Below are 17,944 nucleotides of genomic sequence, written 5' to 3' on the forward strand. Positions count from 1 at the left end.
CGTACACCACCATACCTGGCTTTTTTGTTTTCCCCCTAGAGATGGGGGGTCTCACTACATTGCCCAGGCTGGTCTTGAACTCCTGGGCTCAAGTGATCCTCCTGCCTCAGCCTCCCAATAGTTGCCTGGCCTATTTTTTAGATGGATTCATATAAGTCAGTAGAGAGTAAAGCAGATTACCCTCCATAATGTGAGTAGGCCTCATCCAATCAGTTGAAATTCTGAAGAGAAAAAAGACTGAGATCACTGGAGGAAGAATTCTGCTTCCAAACTGCCTCAGACTTGAACTGCAACATCAGTTTTTTTCCTGAGTCTCCAGCCTGCTGGCCTGTTGTGCAGATTCCAGATCTGCCAGCTCCCACAACTGCCTGAGCCAGTTCCTTAAAATAAATCTCTCTCTCTACATATATACACATCCTATTGGTTCTGCTTCTCTAGAAAACCCTAATACAGGGACCATAGCCTGTATTGTGTCTGCTACTCAATTTTGACACTGCAGTGAGAAACCACCATGGACAGTATGTAAACAAATGGATGTGGCTGTGTTCCAATAAAATCTGATTCATAAAAACAGGCAGTGGGCTGGATTAGGCACATGTAGTTTGTTGGCCTTATGTCTCCTGACAAATAGGCACAGTACTTGGCACAGAGAAGGCACTTTGAGTTATAAAAATTTCATTTTTTTAAATCTGTAGGGCGAAAGTGAACAAATAAACAAACGAACCACTGAGAGTATACTTGCTGGCTGTAAGACTGGCAGCTGGGTTTAGGAGCAGAAGCAGCAGAAGACCGAACCTTCCACAGTCTTTAATTTCCGTTGCCCTGACATGGATGCCTGGTGTGAAGATACATCACCTGACATCTGAGGGGATCAGCCCAAGGGAGGAAATGAAAGCTGTGGAAAGATACTCTGCTCTCCCCACTCACCAGCCTGCCTCAGAGGTCCAGCTTAGCCACAGACACTATCTCTGGCAACTCCCAAGAACTACCAGGAGGCAGCAGCATAAGAACAAGCGTTTATTTTAGCAAAGAAAACACCTAAGAGCACTGGTAGTCCCAGGACAGGCCCAGCAGCAAATGATGAGAAAAGCCAGTGGCTTTTTGCACAGCCTGCCCATGGTGGAGGGGAGCACCTGCACTGGCTCCTGGGCCCACAGCCGCGCTTGGGAATAGTCCAGGCTGTGCCTGCAGAGGAGCTGCTCCAAGTGGACCCTGAGGAAGGGCTCATACACCAAATGCTGCTTGCTTCAAACAGGCACCCTCGGTGCTGCTTCCTCTGAGGCTGGCAGCTCCTTCCTGAATGTGCAGAGGCAAGAGCGGAGGGGGAAGCAGAGAGTGCCGCCTCACACGTACTCCCCACAGTCGGCGATGATCACCTTCTGCTTTGGCTTCCCATCCTTGCTGCCCTGGGCCTTTGTGGGCAGAACAGAAGTGAGGGAGTAAGGCGGGAGACTAACAGTGGTTTCGGGATGCCAACCCCTGCCTGCCCATTTGCCCACTTCCACCCCAGAACCTGGGCAGCAGCAGCCCCTCCCGCTGGACACAGCCCCTGGCCATCTCTCTGAGGCCACAGAGCCTTTCCAGCCCTCCCACAGGGCTGTGCTCCAAGGGCCTGGGTGACGACGACGCCCATTCCTGGCCACATACCTCAATTTGCCGCAAGACATCTAGGCCTTCGGTGACCTCTCCAAACACCACATGCTTGCCATCCAGCCAGTCTGTCTTGTCACATGTCAGGAAGAACTGGGAGCCATTGGTGTTTGGGCCAGAGTTGGCCATGGAGAGTAGACCTGGGGGACAGAACAACCATCAGCTCCCCCAACCCTGGCTACCAGCCCTTAACAGACGTCTGTGCAGGCTGTCGATAGCCCTTCAGTCAGGCAGGCTCAGACTCCGGGATGCACAGACCACATGCAAATGTGGCCACCTTGTATTTGATTCAGTTAATAGTCTGTGAAATGGTGAATGAGGTGTTTCAATCACTTTACACTGGTCTGTTCATTCAGTAATTCATTTATTTAACAATTAAGTGGCCGGGCGCGGTGGCTCAAGCCTGTAATCCCAGCACTTTGGGAGGCCGAGACGGGCGGATCACAAGGTCAGGAGATCGAGACCATCCTGGCTAACCCGGTGAAACCTCGTCTCTACTAAAAAATACAAAAAACTAGCCGGGCGAGGTGGCGGGCGCCTGTAGTCCCAGCTACTCGGAAGGCTGAGGCAGGAGAATGGCGTGAACCCGGGAGGCGGAGCTTGCAGTGAGCTGAGATCTGGCCACTGCACTCCAGCCTGGGCGGCAGAGCCAGACTCCGTCTCAAAAAAAAAAAAAAAAAAACAATTAAGTGTCTACTTGGCAACCAGGTCCCTGTTAAGCCCTGGGAACACTGATGAGCTGAACATAGTCCAAGCTCTGGTGGAGCTCACATCAGTGGAAAAGAGCCATTCAAAATGACAGCTATGACACAGTGAGGCCTGGTAACATGGACATTTGTCACCTAAGAGAATGCACCTATGTATGTGTGTGCCTGTGTATATATATGTGTGTGTGTGTGTGTGTCCACAATGACTCCTAAGTTTCTGATCAGTGGAGTCATTTATTGAAACAGAGAAGAGGGGGAGGAAGAGTTTAGGGGAGAAGGCCAAGAGCTGTTTTAGACGTGTGAAGTGTGAGATGCTCCCAGGATATCCAGTAAAGACAGCTGGACAGGGGTCTGGAGCTTAGGGAGCCATCAGCATGCAGACGCCAATGTGCACAAGCTTAACTCAGAGATACTGCTGAAAGCTCTGGGACCGGGTGTGACTGCCTAGGGCACTGCTTCTCAGTGGGGTTGGTGTCCTGTCCCTAGGAAACCTTTGGAAATCTGAATCTATTTTTTTTGAGATGGGGATCACTCTGTCACCCAGGCTGGAGTGCAGTGGTATGATCGCAGCTCACTGCATCCTCAATCTCTGGGGCGCAAGCAATCCTCTCACCTCAGCTCCCAAGCAGCTGAGACTACAGGAGTGCACCACCACACCTGGATAATTTTTTAATTCTTTTTTTTGGTAGAGACGGGGGTCTCACTATGTTGCCCAGGCTGGTCTCGAACTCCTGAACTCACGTGATCGTCTGGCTTTGGGCTGCCACTTCAGACTCCCAAAGTGTTGGGATTACAGACATGAGCCACCATGCCTGGCTTGAAAGTGTTTTTGACTGTCTGAAACATTGTGGGGGTGCTACTGGCATTTAGCAGGTGGGGGCCTGGAATGCTAGATGTTCTGCAATGTCTGGCACAATGAATTGTCTCATATCCTCTTGGTCTTTCAAACATCCTGCTAGAGGTTGGGCGCAGTGGCTAATGCCTGTAATCCCAGCACTTTGGGAGGCTGAAGCAGGAGGATCACTTGAAGCTAAGAGTTCCAGACTAGCCTGAGCAATATAATGAAACCTCATCTCTACAAAAAACTTAAAAATTAGCCGGGCATTATGGATGGCGTGCACCTGTAATCCCAGCTGTTTGGGAGGCTTAGGCAGGAGCACTGCTTGAGCTGGAGAGGTTGAGGCTGCAGTGAGCTGTCTTGCACCACTGCACTCCAGCCTGAGCAACAGAGAGAGACCCTGTCTCAAAAAAACAAAAACCAAACAACAACAACAAAACAACGAATATCCCGTCAGATATTGGTATAGGTAAAAAACGTGTTTACAGTTATCTGCACCTAAAACATAATTCCATTATATATATAAGCCCAACGTTTTGGAGTTCTTTTGGTTTTGCATGGAATCTTCTAGGAATGTAACTACTATGTAAATAAAACAGATTATTCTTTACTTTGGAATCTAATCAACTTTACCATTTCACAAAGTCGTATCACCAATAGCATCACTGCTAGTGGTATCCAAGTTGCCAGATGACACTCCCGTCTGCACTTCTAACTGCTGCATTTGAGTACAGGTGCAGACGCCTGAATAATTCACTTTGTGTTCTGACACAGCTGTGCTTAAGCATGTACATCTGGAAACACATTCGATTATTATGCAAATTCATTTATTTCCTCTGATATTCTTCCCTATTATAGTTACAGATTAATATTGAGTTTTAAAATAATGGTGTGGGTCAGTGGGCTATATCACCTACACATGTTGGTTCAGTATAATAAACAGGGGCTCTACAAACCACCAGTTAGAAAAAGGGAGCACAGGGCAACAGGCTTCTGGAGAAGAAAAGAATGGGCTCTGAGCCAATTCAGTGTTTAGGGGTCAGGAAAAGAAGGAGACAGCAAAGACAGACAAAGCAGCCATCTAGGTAAAAGGAGACAAGAAGAGGCAGGAGTCCTGCCAGCCAAGTGAAGGAGTCAAGGAGCACAGAGTTAGTACAGGCTGAGCATCCCAAATGTGAAAATTCAAAATGCTCCAAAATCTGAAACTTCGTGAGCACTGACATGATGCTCAAAGGGAAATGCTCGCTGGAGCATTTCAGATTTGAGATATTCCAATTTGGGATGCTCAACTGGTAAGTATAATGCAAATATTTCAAAATACAAAATACTTTAGGTCCCAAGCATTTCAAGAAAGGGACATTCAACCTGTAGTATGAAATGCTCCCGGGAGGTGGGATAACATCTGGGAGATGGGATAAGATGATCGCCAAGAACTGGCTACTAGTATCTTTGAAGAGTGGTTTCAATGGCGAGATGGGACTAGAAGTCTGGCTAGAAGGGATTAGAGAAAACGCGAAGGCAGCAAGTCTGTACCATGCTTTCTAGAAGTTATGCTTTTACTTCTTGAAAAAAGATGGGGGACCAGAGGCATGGGTGATAGCTGGAGAGGGAACAAGAGTACTAGGATGAAGACTTTTTTTTTTTTTTGAGATGGAGTTTCGCTCTTGTTGCCTAGGCTGGAGTGCAATGGCGCCATCTTGGCTCATTGCAACCTCCGCCTCCCGGGTTCAAGTGATTCTCCTGCCTCAGCCTTCCAAGTAGCTGGGATTACAGGCACACGCCACCATGCCCAGCTAATTTTGTATTTTTAGTAGAGACGGGGTTTCTCCACGTCAGTCAGGCTCATCTCCAACTCCTGACCTCAGGTGATCTGCCTGCCTCTGCCTCCCAAAATGCTGGGATCACAGGCATGAGCCACTGCACCCGGCAACTGGATGAAGATTTTTTTAAAGGTTGATAACTGCATGCTTTCTTGCTAATGGACTGATCTCGCAGAGCAGGGGAAATGGATTACAAGAAGGGGACAACTTTAGAAGCCATGTTCCTAAGTAGAGGAGAGGGACGGGATCCAGTCCACAGGTGGAGGGGCTGGCCTACGAGAGATAGCTCATCCCCTGTACTTGGAAGAAAGAGCATGCACGAGTGGAGAGATGCAGGAGGCGAAGCACTAGATGAGGCGGGAAGGTGATGATATGAGGGCTTCAGAAGTGAAGACAGGAATGGACACATCATCTCTGGCTGGGACTGAGCATCAAGTAGGGAAATCTGGTCAGGTTGGCAAGGGCCCCCTTAAGAACTATAGTTATAAATTTCAAGTGGGATCGTTCAGTACAATTCTGTGTTTTTTCTCTAGTTGCTGGGGGACTAACCACCGAGCTTTTACTAAGCAAATCTGATGGCAGGGGCAGGGAGAGCAGTGGGGTTGAGGGCATACGCGCTTGCAACGGCAGACCACAGAATCCAAGCTGGGATAATGGGAAGTGTGGACACGGTTGGGGGATGGATAATACCTGAATATAAGCAAGCCAACTCCACTCTAGCAAGGCTGCATGGTTCTCCTGCATCTGGTGGCTGGGTCTCCTCCAGACTCTTAGTCCCATCAGCCAGAACCACAACCTGTCCTTTCATCCTGCCTGGCCATCCCACCCTTGCTAAGCCTCCCTCATCACATGCCAGCTGGCTCCCACCTGGTCCCGTGTGCTTGAGGATAAAGTTTTCATCATCGAACTTCTTCCCATAGATGGACTTGCCCCCAGTACCGTTGTGGTTTGTGAAATCACCGCCCTGGCACATGAACTGGGGGATGATGCGGTGGAAGCTGCTTCCTTTAAAGCCAAAGCCCTTTTCATGGGTGCACAGGCACCGGAAATTCTCTAGAATTGAGAAAGGAAAAAGCGCTGGGTTAAAAAACAGAAGAAAATAAAACAAACAAAACCTCTAACAAACTTCTGTTTAATGTTCGTATTTTTGTTTTAAAATAAGGGATACTCATTATAAACCTTTGTGATACTAACCTTGTAAGGACTATAAGGGATTCTTTTTCTTTGAGATGGAGTTTCATTCTTGTCGCCCAGGCTGGAGTGCAATGGCACAATCTCAGTTCACTGCAACCTCCACCTCCTGGGTTCAAGTCTTTCCCCTGCCTCAGCCTCTCGAGTAGCTGGGACTACAGGCATGTGCCATACACCTGGCTAACGTTGTATTTTTAGTAGAGATGGGGTTTCACTATGTTGGCCAAGCTGGTCTAGAACTCCTACCTCAGATGATCTGCCTGCCTTGGCCTCCCAACATGCTGGGATTATAGGTGTGAGCTACTACACCTGGCCAGGACTAGAAGAGATTCTGATGAAAGGGGATTGAATATACATGTTCTAGCTCTCTTCTCTTCCAAAACCACACTAAATTGGTAGGAAACTGATTTTTTTAAAAGAAAAACCAAAGGATCTTAGAAGAAAACATAGGGGCAAATCTTCATGACTCTGGATTTGGCAATGGTTTCTTAAATGCCACACTAAAAGCACAGGTAAAAGAAAAAATAATTAGATGTGAATTAAAATTTAAGATGTGCATCAAAAAACTGTACCAACAGAGGGCAAAGCAACCTACAGGAGAATGCTGATTTACAAATCATATTTAATATGGGTTTAATATCCAGAATATATAATGAACTCCTGTAATTCAACAACAAAATGGCCAGGCAAGGTGTAATCCCAGTGCTTTGGGAGGTCAAGGCAGGAGGATCACTGGAGGTCAACAGTTCAAAGCTACAGTAAGCCATGATCTCACCACTGCACTCCAGCCTGGGAGACAGAGCAAGATTCTGTCTCAAAAAAACAAAACAATCCAGTTAATATATAAGCCAAAGATGTGAAGAGATAGTTCTCCAAATAACATATATAAATGGCCAACAAGCACATGAAAAGATGTTCAGCATCATTAGTCAGTAGGGAATAAAAATAAAAACCACAATGAGATACCATTTCACACCTGTGGAGATGTAGGTCAGGCGCGGTGGCTCACGCCTGTAATCCCAGCACTATGGGAGGCCAAGGCGGGCAAATCACGAGGTCAGAAGTTTGAGACCAGCCTGGCCAACACGGTGAAACCTTGTCTCTACTAAAAATACAAAAAACTGGCTGGGTGTGGTGGCAGACGCCTGTAATTCCAGCTACATGGGAGGCTAAGGCACGAGAATCGCTTGAACCCGGGAGGCAGAGGTTGCAGTGAGCCAATATTGCACCACCATACTCCAGCCCAGGCAACAGTGCGAGACTGTCTCAAAAAAAAAAAAAGAGAAGATGTGGAAAAATTGAAGCACTCATACATTGCTGGTAGAAATGTAAAATGGTCCAGCCACTATGGAAAATAGTTTGGCATTTCCTCAAAAAGTTAAATATAGAGTTACCATATGACTAAGCATTTCCACTCCTAGGCATATATATCCTAAAGAATTGAAAACAGGGATTTAAACATATACTTATATGTGGATATTCACACAGGCATTATTTACAATAGTCAAAAGATGAAAACAATGTGCAAGTGCCCATCAACAAATGAATAAACAAGATATTTATTCAAATATGATGGAATATTATTCAGCCACAAAAAGGAATGAGGCACTGACATATGGTACAAGGAAGAACCTCGAAACCATTATGCTATGCAAAATAAGCAAGATGCGAAAAAGGACAGCTATTGTATGATTCCACTTACATGAAAAATCTAGGACAGGTCAATTCATAGACAAAGATTAGCGGTTATCAGAAGGTAAGGGGAGGAGAAAATGGGGAGTTATTATTTAATAGGTATCTTTAATAAGTGGTTTTGTTTAGGGTGATTCAAAAATTTCGAACAGAGGAATTACCGCTAACAAACGGTACACTTTAAAATGGCTAAAACAGCCAAAAATAAACTTATAAAGCGGGGAGGAAGAGACAACACCAAAAAAATTTCTGAAGTTAGAAAACAAATGAGTCCCAAATGATATAGCAGACCCAAGAAAGCTGAATCTTAAGCTGGTAAAAGCCAAGCAGCAACTCAATTTGCACTCCAAAAGCTCAGAGGAAAGAGTGCAGGTAATCCTGGAGACAGAAAGTCTGGCTGAAAGCCCGTTTAAGAAAGTGGTTAATCTTTGGGATCCTCTCCCTGACTCTGAAGCTGGGGGACACCCCTCCCCTACCTGGTAGCCAACTGGGGGTCTAGTCTTTGGTAGGTTAAAGCAGGGGGTCTCTGGACTAGGACATCCTATACATAGTGAAGGCTGAGGTAACATAATGACAAATGGAGACTATGTGAAAGTTTATATACTGAACGTTGATGCATTCAGCCTTGCCCTCATTTCCCCTTAACAAGATGCAGACACCTGGATGCAAAGCCCCCAGCAGGAGAATCTGGGAGAAAATCAGGAATGATTACATAGAAAACTATGCAAAAACAAGGCAACTATCAATTCTAGGCAAAGCAAAATGCTGTGCATGACAGTTATCACATGATGCTTACATTGTTAAAATAACTTAGGACCTAACCAAAATTATGGTACCTATACAGGGAAGATGAGGGGCAGGGGATTTTAAAAAACTCATTCTTTGTCCTCTGAAGTAGAAAATCAGAAGATAATGTTTAAAATGGAAAACAGGAAGTAGAAATATAAACCTGTTATCTATCAACATGGAAATAAAAATCAAAACCTGAGTTGAAATCGGCTGCTCTGAGCAGCAGCAAATGGTGTCAGCAGCAGGGCATAGGGACAGCACTGGGGGATGACTGTTCTTTCAAAACAAGCTTTGTGAAACTGACTTTGTGACTCTTTCTATGTCTAGACAATAAAATTTAGATTAAAAAGAGAATAAACAGAAGTCAATATTTAATAAGTTACAAAGAATACTCAATAAAAGCACTAGTTACTTCTAGAATTCAGGATGATATAGAAAGGGGAAAACGAATTTTCAATTTATTGTCTTAAATATTATTGGAATATATGTGTATGGTATTCTTTAAAAAAAGAGAATACATTATTTACTTGTATTTTTAAGAAAAGATTATTAAAAAGTAGTAAGCCAGCACTTACAAAGCTTCAAAAACACCTGCTCTGACCCATCTGTTACTAGATCCCAGGATCTGAGATGCCTCAAATCAACTTAGGTCAGAAGCAATATCAAGGACACAAGAAGTGAAGCGGCAAGAACCTGGGAAAGGCTCACTGCTCAGCCACCAGCGTCCTGCGGTTCTGACCACAGCATCCTGCTCACCTGCTGTCATGGGCACGACGTCGGAACGCAGGAGCATCTGGATGCGGCCAGCTGGCTTGTTGCCAATCTTGATGTCCATGTACACCTGAGGATTTGACCGAGCCTTTTTAGCAGTGGGCTCTCCCTAGGTGCAGAAGAAATTGCTAGTTAGAGAGCTCCTTCACCCCCTAAGTAGGAGTGCGGGTATTCTACACACCCACCCAGAACACAATTCCAGTGAGTAGGCTGGAGCAAGTGCTGACGGGGAAGGCCTTGGTCCCTGACAGGGCTGCAGGAGGCAGGAGCCATGGTCGTAGCACCCAGCTGGATGCCCAGTGACAGGAGGTCTCAGCACTGCCTGAGGCCCATATATGGGCGTGTTATCTCATCATGCTCGCCCTCAGATGCATCTGCTTCCTCCTATTGCTTCACAGTCACAGAACAGCACTTTTCTGGTCCATGATCCACAACTCTCAATATCTTCAAATGCCAGTTCCAGCCCATCCACTGTCCTCTAGTTAGGCAGATCCATCCAAGTACCACCACCTCCTCCCTCTATGCTTGGCCCTCCACATACGCTGGCTGGCTACATAGAAGCAAGGGGGCAGCCCTCTTGCTCAGGCCTAAGTGCTCAGAAGACAGTGGAGGATGCTGGGCCTTGCTTTGTGCTCCAAGTAGATAAGACTAAGCAGAGGATACAGGATGATCCAGGGGGACTCCACTGACTGTGATGGCCACTTTATGAGTTCTGCTTTGCATCAAAATTTCTGGCGTGGGTCAATGTGTGGATGAATGGTGGCAAATTAGCCAAGATTGAGAACACAGGAAGACAGGATTAGAGAAGCGGGGGAATCCATTTCAGGCAAACTTAAGCTGCCTGAGACTTACAGGCAGAAACATCTGAAGCTCAGGACTAGAAAGAGACCATGAAGTTCAACAGCATAAGAGAGGCTGCATAAAATTAGAGACTAACTGCTACTGTTTCAGCTGAGAGAAGAGAGAGAAACCATGAGCCAAGAAAGAAATACAGAAGAATGACAACATTCACAAGGTATCCAGAGGAGGGGAAGCCCAGGAAGCAACTGTCAGAGACCTATGCTGAGAATCAGGAGGAAGTGCCCCGGCAGGTTCTCTTAGGGCTGGAGAACTCAGAACCCATGTATAGGTTGAAGGAAGGTACCACTACCCTATCCTGTCTCCCCTCCATTAGCACAGGAATAGGAAGACCATGAGCCTCATGGCAAACTCTTCAGTGAAGGAGGGGGACTGATCAGGATGGGTGAAGAGGAGCACCTCAGTTTCCTCCCTGTCAGCTGACGATCACAAATCCATACCTGAGCAGAGCTGAGACGCTCATCACATAGAACACAACATGGACGAGAGACCCAAATCTTCACCCTTGAATTCACTCAATATTGACTTTACCAAAGTACTAAGAATTCATTATTCATTCCCTCTGCTTTGAGATATATATATATATGCAAATTTCCATTAAAACTTAGAAAAAGTTTTAAGTTTAAGTTCCTCTGGAAGCAGGAGCCTTCATTCTCACCTCCTGGGTCTCTGCTTTGGGAGGCTCTGACCCTTCTTCCTCTTTATTCTCTTCAAGTGTCTTCCCAGAAAACTTCTTCAACCAGTCATCATCTGACCAAACTGAAAGGAAAGCATCAAACAAATGTTCATTCAAGCTATCAGCTTGAACTGAAAAGCAGCTGCCTTGGTCAGCAAAGTGGAAGATGCTACGTGGCCTCTATGCCGGACAGTTCCCCACTGAGAACTCCCAGGGGTAAGGAAAATTCCAATCCAGAATGACAGCCCTGAAGTCCAGCTCTCAGGAGGGCTAAGAAAAATAGCTATGCGGAAAGCAATGGTATAGCCTTTGCTGGTTTCAGCCCTTGATGGAGCACCCCAGGAATGGAATATCAACAAAACTGGGAAAGATGAGCTCAAGCAGGAATTTCTCTCATAACAGAAACAATTACTCTGGCTTTGCTGAGAAGCTCAAACTCACTTTTTGTTTCTCTATAAAGGTGGTGCGTGCCCTTCCTGATGTGAACCATCACCTACTCCTATCTACCAGGAAGCAGCATTGAGCATCTACTTCCAAGTAAACAGAGACAAAATATGCAACTAAGGCTAAACTGCAGAACATCACAGGGAATCCGGAAGTTGCTCCTACTCACCTGGCCTGGAAGAGCCTTCCTTAATTCTCATTGGTTTGGCCAAATTGACACGAATTGTACGTCCAAAAAGCTCAGATTCATTCTGAAAAGATTAAAATCCAGCTGCTTAAACTCTCTTGGGTTAAAAGAGGGCCAGCCAGCTTTCCATTTACTTCTGAGACACACTCATGATTTGTCCTCCCTTAATCCTTGGGCCCCTACCAGTAAGCTATGCACCCACCCCAAAGCCACCTATGGGTTGCAGGGAATTCTAGAACCATCACACACACCCCTTTCTTTCATAGCAGCACGCAAAGACCTGTATTACCAAAAGTAACTCTGGGTTCAGAACACTCCAAAATTACAAGAATAAATGCAGTTTCCCAGCATCTGAGTTCACCTTCAAAGGTCAAGATAAGCTTTGAAATGAAAGAAAAATGATCTCTGACAGTTAAGGAATATGTTTGGTGAATAGATAACAGAACAAGGAATAAAAGAACATTTCATTATCCATAGATAATCGGTACCAGGAAAGTTCACTTAAGGTGAATCCACTTGAAGTGTTGATGAAGAGTTCATGGTAAAAGTGAAAAATTTTTAAAGGTTTGACAGGGAAATGGCTGTGATGAAACTAAAAACAATAAAAACAAGTTTCTTACAATTAATATTCAGGATTAACTATGCACTAATCGGTAGAAAGAAATGTAACTTGGTAGAAAGAAATGTAACAGGTAGCCCTGTTGGCTTGAGCCTGTAATTCCAGCTACTTGGGAAGCTGAGAAGGGAGGGCTGCTAGAACTCAGGAGTTCAAGATGGACGGACGGACGGACGGACAGACGGACGGAAGGAAGGAAACAGACACTGAAGTATTATTTTTCCAACAAAATTCTATCAACAGTATATCTTTGCACTTCGTATCAGACATGAAAACTAAAAGGATCTCAAGGAGGGCACAAATAGTAAAGAGCATCATCATTTTTCCCAAGGACCTTTCTAGAATATCCAAATCATTTGTATCAGTGATTTGCACCTGCCATAATTAAATTTCTCTTCTTAATTGTAAATTGGCATGAAATCCTGCCATTTTGCAAAATATGCAGTTAACTGTGCAATCAATTTGCACTTTGTTTTCAAATTATCCTAGACATGGGACAGCCAGTGAGAGACTGGTCAACAAGGATGATGAGGACTTACATTATTATTAAATGGGGAAGGAGTCTGAGTAAGAACTAATTTTATAAGTGATCAATTCACAGTGAATATTTTCACGTGAGAATTTTTACCTCCCCATGCAACCTTGTAACTTTGGAAGTCCAGAACACTGATATATGAATAAGGACCCTCTGTACCACCAAAAAGCAACTTTGGTTAGAATGAAGATTCCCAGTCATACCATGTTGTCGATAGCTGCTGCAGCATCCTGCCAAAGAAAGACAATGGTACAAGTTTAGGCTTGCAGCCAAACGCTTATGGTGTCTAAACACATGTTCAGTAGCAAAACTCCAGAAAAATGCCGCCTCTACATTTCTTGCCTAGGTTGTGTGTGTTTCTAACAAAGAGCACTTCCTGGCTGATTTCAGAGCTGGTGGTGCAACAATTTGCCATCTGGTTGAAGGCACAAGAAATAATCACTACTGCCAGGCAAGAATGCTCAATGAACAGGGGTGGAGGAGCTAGTTCCTCTGCAGGGCAAGAATGGCAGGGCCTGGCAGAAGGTCTGACATGTTATTCACAGTCCAGTCTGATTATGTGAGAGAAGCTTTCCTTAGAACAGTACTTACTTCTGATCTCTCTGGCAGCATCAGCCTAAGGCCCAACAACCTAACCAAATGGTGAAAAGCTTCCTTTGTAATCCGTAACATCACAAACCAAGGACGAAACACTAGTAACACAGACTCTCACCTCTGCCAACTCAAATTCAACAAAAGCAAATCCTCGGTGCTTTTCTACAAAACGGAAAAACAAAAACAAGTAATTACTATGTGGGGCGGTAGGAGGAAACAGGATGATCACAAAGTGAAGTCAGTTACATGCGGTATCCAAACACCAGAAGTTCTATCCAATCACTATTTAGGAAGAAGGAATCTCATTCTTTTATTCTTCTTATACAATTTTTTAAGCAATAATAAACTTTGTTTTTTTAATGGACATAGCTGAATAATAAACTGTATTGTTAATTAATAAGTATTCAACTAATCTACCAAAGTCAAACTTAAAACCTTAACTATGCAAGGCAATTAGAAAAATAAGGTCATTTGACCTATCAATTACCTATCCAATACACATTTTGTGCATCAACTGTGCATAAAGCATGAATACTAAAACCTGATAAAGATACTCAGTCTTTATCCTCAGGAAAATGCTGAACTAACTAGAAAGACCAAGCACAATAATGTTAATCATAGAACTCAGAGACTAGAAGGGCCCTTAGAAAGCCAATATAGGCCAGGCTCAGTGGCTCATGCCTGTAATCCTAGCACTTTGGGAGGCTGAGGTGGGTGGATCACGAGGTCAGGAGATTGAGACCACCCTGCTAACACGGTGAAATTCCATCTCTACTAAAAAAATATAAAAAATTAGCCGGGCATGGTGGCGGGCGCTTGTAGTCCCAGCTACTCGGGAGGCTGAGGCAGGAGAATGGCGTGAACCCAGGAGGCACAGCTTGCAGTGAGCCGAGATCGCGCCACAGCACTCCCGCCTGGGTGACAGAGCGAGACTCCGTCTCCAACCAAAAAAAAAAAAAAAAAAGAAAGAAAGCCAATATAACCTTATCATTTTGCAAATAAAGATTCCCCAGGCCTTTAAACTCTCTGGAGAGTTTAAAGACCTTGCTAACAATCATATGCAAGGTTGATGATAAAACTGGACCTAAAACTATAATCTTAAAAATGACAACAAAAGTAAGACAGAAAACTGAACTGTGATTGTGATACCAATCAAAGGGAAACCCACCCAGGTGTGCAGAGGCCAAGAATCCCCACCCCTGCCCCCAGCTCCTCCTCCAATTATGGGGCTAGGCTTTCCTGCTGCCTCATTTAACAGCATAGCTGCCAAGAAGGAGCAGGTGGGATCAGCTAGATTAAAACAACATTCAAATCTCAGTGTAGTTCAAACCTATCTCCCTACTCATCTACTGAAAAATCTGTCTTATCTCAACCCAACAGCTGAAGACTGAAAAGTATTCAGAGTTAACAACCACATGGCCTCAGAACATTCCTACTCCATGAAGATCACTGTCACCAGGCACCTTCATGAACTTTCCTGTAGTGTATACTAACCATATTTAGAATGTATATTTAGAATTGTGATATGACTTTAATTTTTTAAGGTCTTTACCTAGTAAGAGGATTCTGGATGTGAGAGACACTAACTCACCTGTTTCATAATCCAGAGGAATCTGAATATCTGTGATGTCTCCAAAAGGAATGAACGCAGCATGAAGAACTTTGTCGTCCACCTCCTCTGCCAGTCCACCTGCAAATAAGCCAAGGGCCTTCTGAGCCACTGATCTCCATACTCTTGCAGAAGTCACTGCAACCCAGTTAGCATGCTAGCTAGGGGACAGGATCCTTCCCTTCAGTTCTTTGGGTACACAAACATCCCCCTCTCATCTCTGCCCACCCATACTTATGAAAAATATTCCTCTCTTCGCCCTTCTTTCAGACTCTCATCTAGTCCTGGGATTACTGCAATAGCTTCACAACTGACCTCCCTGCCTCCATTCCATCAACTCCACAAAGCCAACTAGAATGATCTTAGGAAAATGCAGATTTGAACCCGTAACTTTTCTGCTTAAACTCCTTCAAAGACTTCCTGCTGTCCTCAGGATAGAGTGCAAACTCCTTAGCAGTATCCACCTCTCCAGCTTTTTTGCTTTGCTTCCCAATTTCCTGGGTCTCCCGAATAATGACCCACTTGCCCCCAAGTGTCAGGCTATTTCTCACCTTTGCGACTCCCTTGCAGTGAACAGCCCTGCCTCTGCTTCGGTTACGTAGCTAACTCCTGCTCATCAGCTCTGGCATCGCCACATCCAGAGTTTGCACTCACTTCTTCAGATGGATGGGTCATTTGTCCCGCAGCCAGGCCCATATCATCATGGTCCATCCTCACTACAGCGCTTATCAAAAGTGTGCTACTGAGGTAATTCCACTTTTTTTCTGGCTAGTCTGGGAACTCCTTCCTTTATGGCGGGGGCTGGGGCTGGGGCTGAGCCGTCGCTGCACTGATGTTTGTAAAACAAATGAAAGAGAGGATCTGGAGGACCATAATATTCCTCTACCGCTCCTCGGGGCCCGTGGAGCTCAGCGGGCTAGGAAGGAAGTCAGAATAATCATGCAGTCTCGGGTTCACACACCTGAGGTGTGTGGCAAGGTTGTTCACTGCAAGAGAGTCGCAAAGGCAGAGGCCCCAAGTTGTTAAATAACCTGACCCTTGGGGGCAAGTGGGTCATTTTTCGGGAGACCCAGGGAATTGGGAAGCAAAGCAAAGAAGCTGAAGAGGTGGCTACTGCTAAGGAGTTTGCACTTTTTCCTGAGGACAGTGGGAAGCCTTTGAAGAAGTTTAAGCAGAGCCAGAGCTACCGCCAGCACTACCTCCAGAGACCCGGCCTTGACAGCTGCTCGCGATCCTCCTGGTTCAGAGATGCGTCCCACCCCACGCCCGACCCTGTGGGGGTCGCGTTTACCCAGACTCCGCCTAGCAACCCCGCCTGCTCACCCACGTACAGGACGCGCTTGGTGGTAGCCATCTTGCTCGCGCGCTTTTCCGCCGGAAGCCGGCAGTCGGCCCGCCCTCTTCCCCCCTGTCCCGCCCCCTCTGGCCCCGCCCCGCCCCCGAACGCTTAGCTCTCAGACCCCGCCCACCCTCGCGTTGGTCCACCCGCATCCCGCTACCCGGAAGCACCGGGCGCCCTGTGCGGTGCGCAGTGATAAACAAAGGGACGTGGTCGTCCCGCTTCCCAGTGCTCACGCTGTTGGGGGAGGCAAACCTTGGCCGAATCAACCCGATTATTATGGGCAAACGATAAACTATGGTGCGTGGTCATCCTGCGCGTCTGTTTTTGGACAACCTGGGATCTAAGAATGAGTTTTACCTTTTGAAATAGTTGAAAAAAAATTAAAACAAAAATATTTTCTTGGCCGGGCTTGGTGGCTCATGCCTGTAGCCCCAGCACTTTGGGAGACTGAGGCGGGCGGATCACCAGAGGTCAGGAGTTCGGGAGCAGCCTGGCCAACATGGTGAAACCCCGTCTCTACTAAAATACAAAAATCAGCCGGGCGTGGTGGCGGGCACCTGTAATCCCAGCTACTCCAGCTACTCAGGAGGCTGAGTCTGGAGAATCGCTTAAACCCAGGTGGTGGAGGTTGCAGTGAGTGGAGATTGCGCCCTTGCACTCCAGCCCGGGTGATGAAAGCAAAACACTGTCTCAAAAAAAATTTTTTTTCTTTTCTTAGCATATGAAAATTATGTGAAATTAAAATTTCAGTGTCCATAAAGAAAGCTTTATGGGGACACAGCCACGTTCATTCCTTTAAGTATGACTGTGGCTGCTTTCCTCCTATAAGGGCGGAAAAGCTATAGCCTGCAATAATATTTACCATCTGGCTCTTCAGGAAGAACGTTTGCCGACTCGTGTTAGGTTTTGAAAAGAAGGCAAGGGTTAAAGAAAGACACACACACACAGAGAAAGAGGGCAGCTCAACAGCAAACGCAGGCTTTATGTCCAGCATAATAAACTACAGAAGTAGGGAACCAGCCTAATGCCAGTGCCCACCACTGCTTACCAACTGGGCAATGTATAGGTATGGGCGGGAGGCGTCTGGGCACTATGGCTTGCTGCCTGGCAGGATATTGATATAAAGATGTTCTCATCAAGAGGCAGTTTGGCCCTTGTTCCAGTGGGATGTCATCATGGTGTCCCTTGGACCTTTGCCCAGCAATGTATGACAGGGATGTTTCTTTAGTTGAGCCTTTGTCTGCCTTGTGGTCAGGGGGTTAGGCAGGATGTTTCTCACAGCCCAAACCCCTGTGAAATGTTTCACTTTGACCGAGGTCTGCAGAATAGCAGGGAGCTTACAAAATGGTGCAGTTTAGACTAACATCTTGGACTAAACCCCCTAATACATAAATTACAGGTTGACATAGTGGCACGAAATAATGGGATCAACTATTTTATATGGAGCAGGGGGTTAAGACCTTCCTGAGGTGATATTTAAGCTGAATTCTGAAGGAAAAGGAGCCAGAGAGAGGAAGAGGCAGCTTCTGCACACTCAAGGAACTAAAAGACCAGAGCCTGGGGTAGTGGGGTGGAGGGCATATCAGGTGGGAAAGGTGGGCAGAGGGCCACATCATGAGGGCACT

General features: G+C 45.8%; 1 protein-coding gene across 2 annotated transcripts; it reads right to left on the reverse strand.

The window, feature by feature from the left end:
- Positions 1–1,004: 1,004 nt before the first annotated feature.
- Positions 1,005–16,355, reverse strand: PPIE (peptidylprolyl isomerase E). Of its 2 annotated transcripts, none has more exons than XM_007979308.3 (10): positions 16,301–16,355; positions 14,960–15,058; positions 13,487–13,530; positions 12,978–13,004; positions 11,606–11,687; positions 10,975–11,075; positions 9,444–9,567; positions 5,883–6,068; positions 1,648–1,790; positions 1,005–1,412 (listed from the first exon to the last, which is right to left on the reverse strand). In XM_007979308.3, the coding sequence occupies exons 1-10, from the start codon at positions 16,329–16,331 to the stop codon at positions 1,344–1,346; spliced, it is 906 nt and encodes a 301-aa protein (XP_007977499.1). In that variant the 5' UTR covers positions 16,332–16,355; the 3' UTR covers positions 1,005–1,343. The 2 variants fall into 2 exon arrangements, with proteins under 2 accessions (XP_007977499.1, XP_007977500.1); XM_007979309.3 differs by having other exon boundaries at positions 16,309–16,349.
- Positions 16,356–17,944: the final 1,589 nt, after the last annotated feature.

Source organism: Chlorocebus sabaeus, chromosome 20 (assembly GCF_047675955.1).
Source record: "Chlorocebus sabaeus isolate Y175 chromosome 20, mChlSab1.0.hap1, whole genome shotgun sequence".
Taxonomy (NCBI): Eukaryota; Metazoa; Chordata; class Mammalia; order Primates; family Cercopithecidae; genus Chlorocebus; species Chlorocebus sabaeus.

Bases quoted from the DNA above. Each gene is read 5' to 3' on its own strand.
- PPIE (XM_007979308.3), bottom strand. From the start codon at position 16,331: ATGGCTACCACCAAGCGCGTCCTGTACGTGG. The intron at 6,069-9,443 runs GTGAGCAGGATG...TCTCAATTCTAG, and splicing joins CGTCGTGCCCATGACAGCAG to AGAATTTCCGGTGCCTGTGC. The intron at 1,791-5,882 runs GTGGGAGCCAGC...TCTGTCCCCCAG, and splicing joins CCTCAAGCACACGGGACCAG to GTCTACTCTCCATGGCCAAC.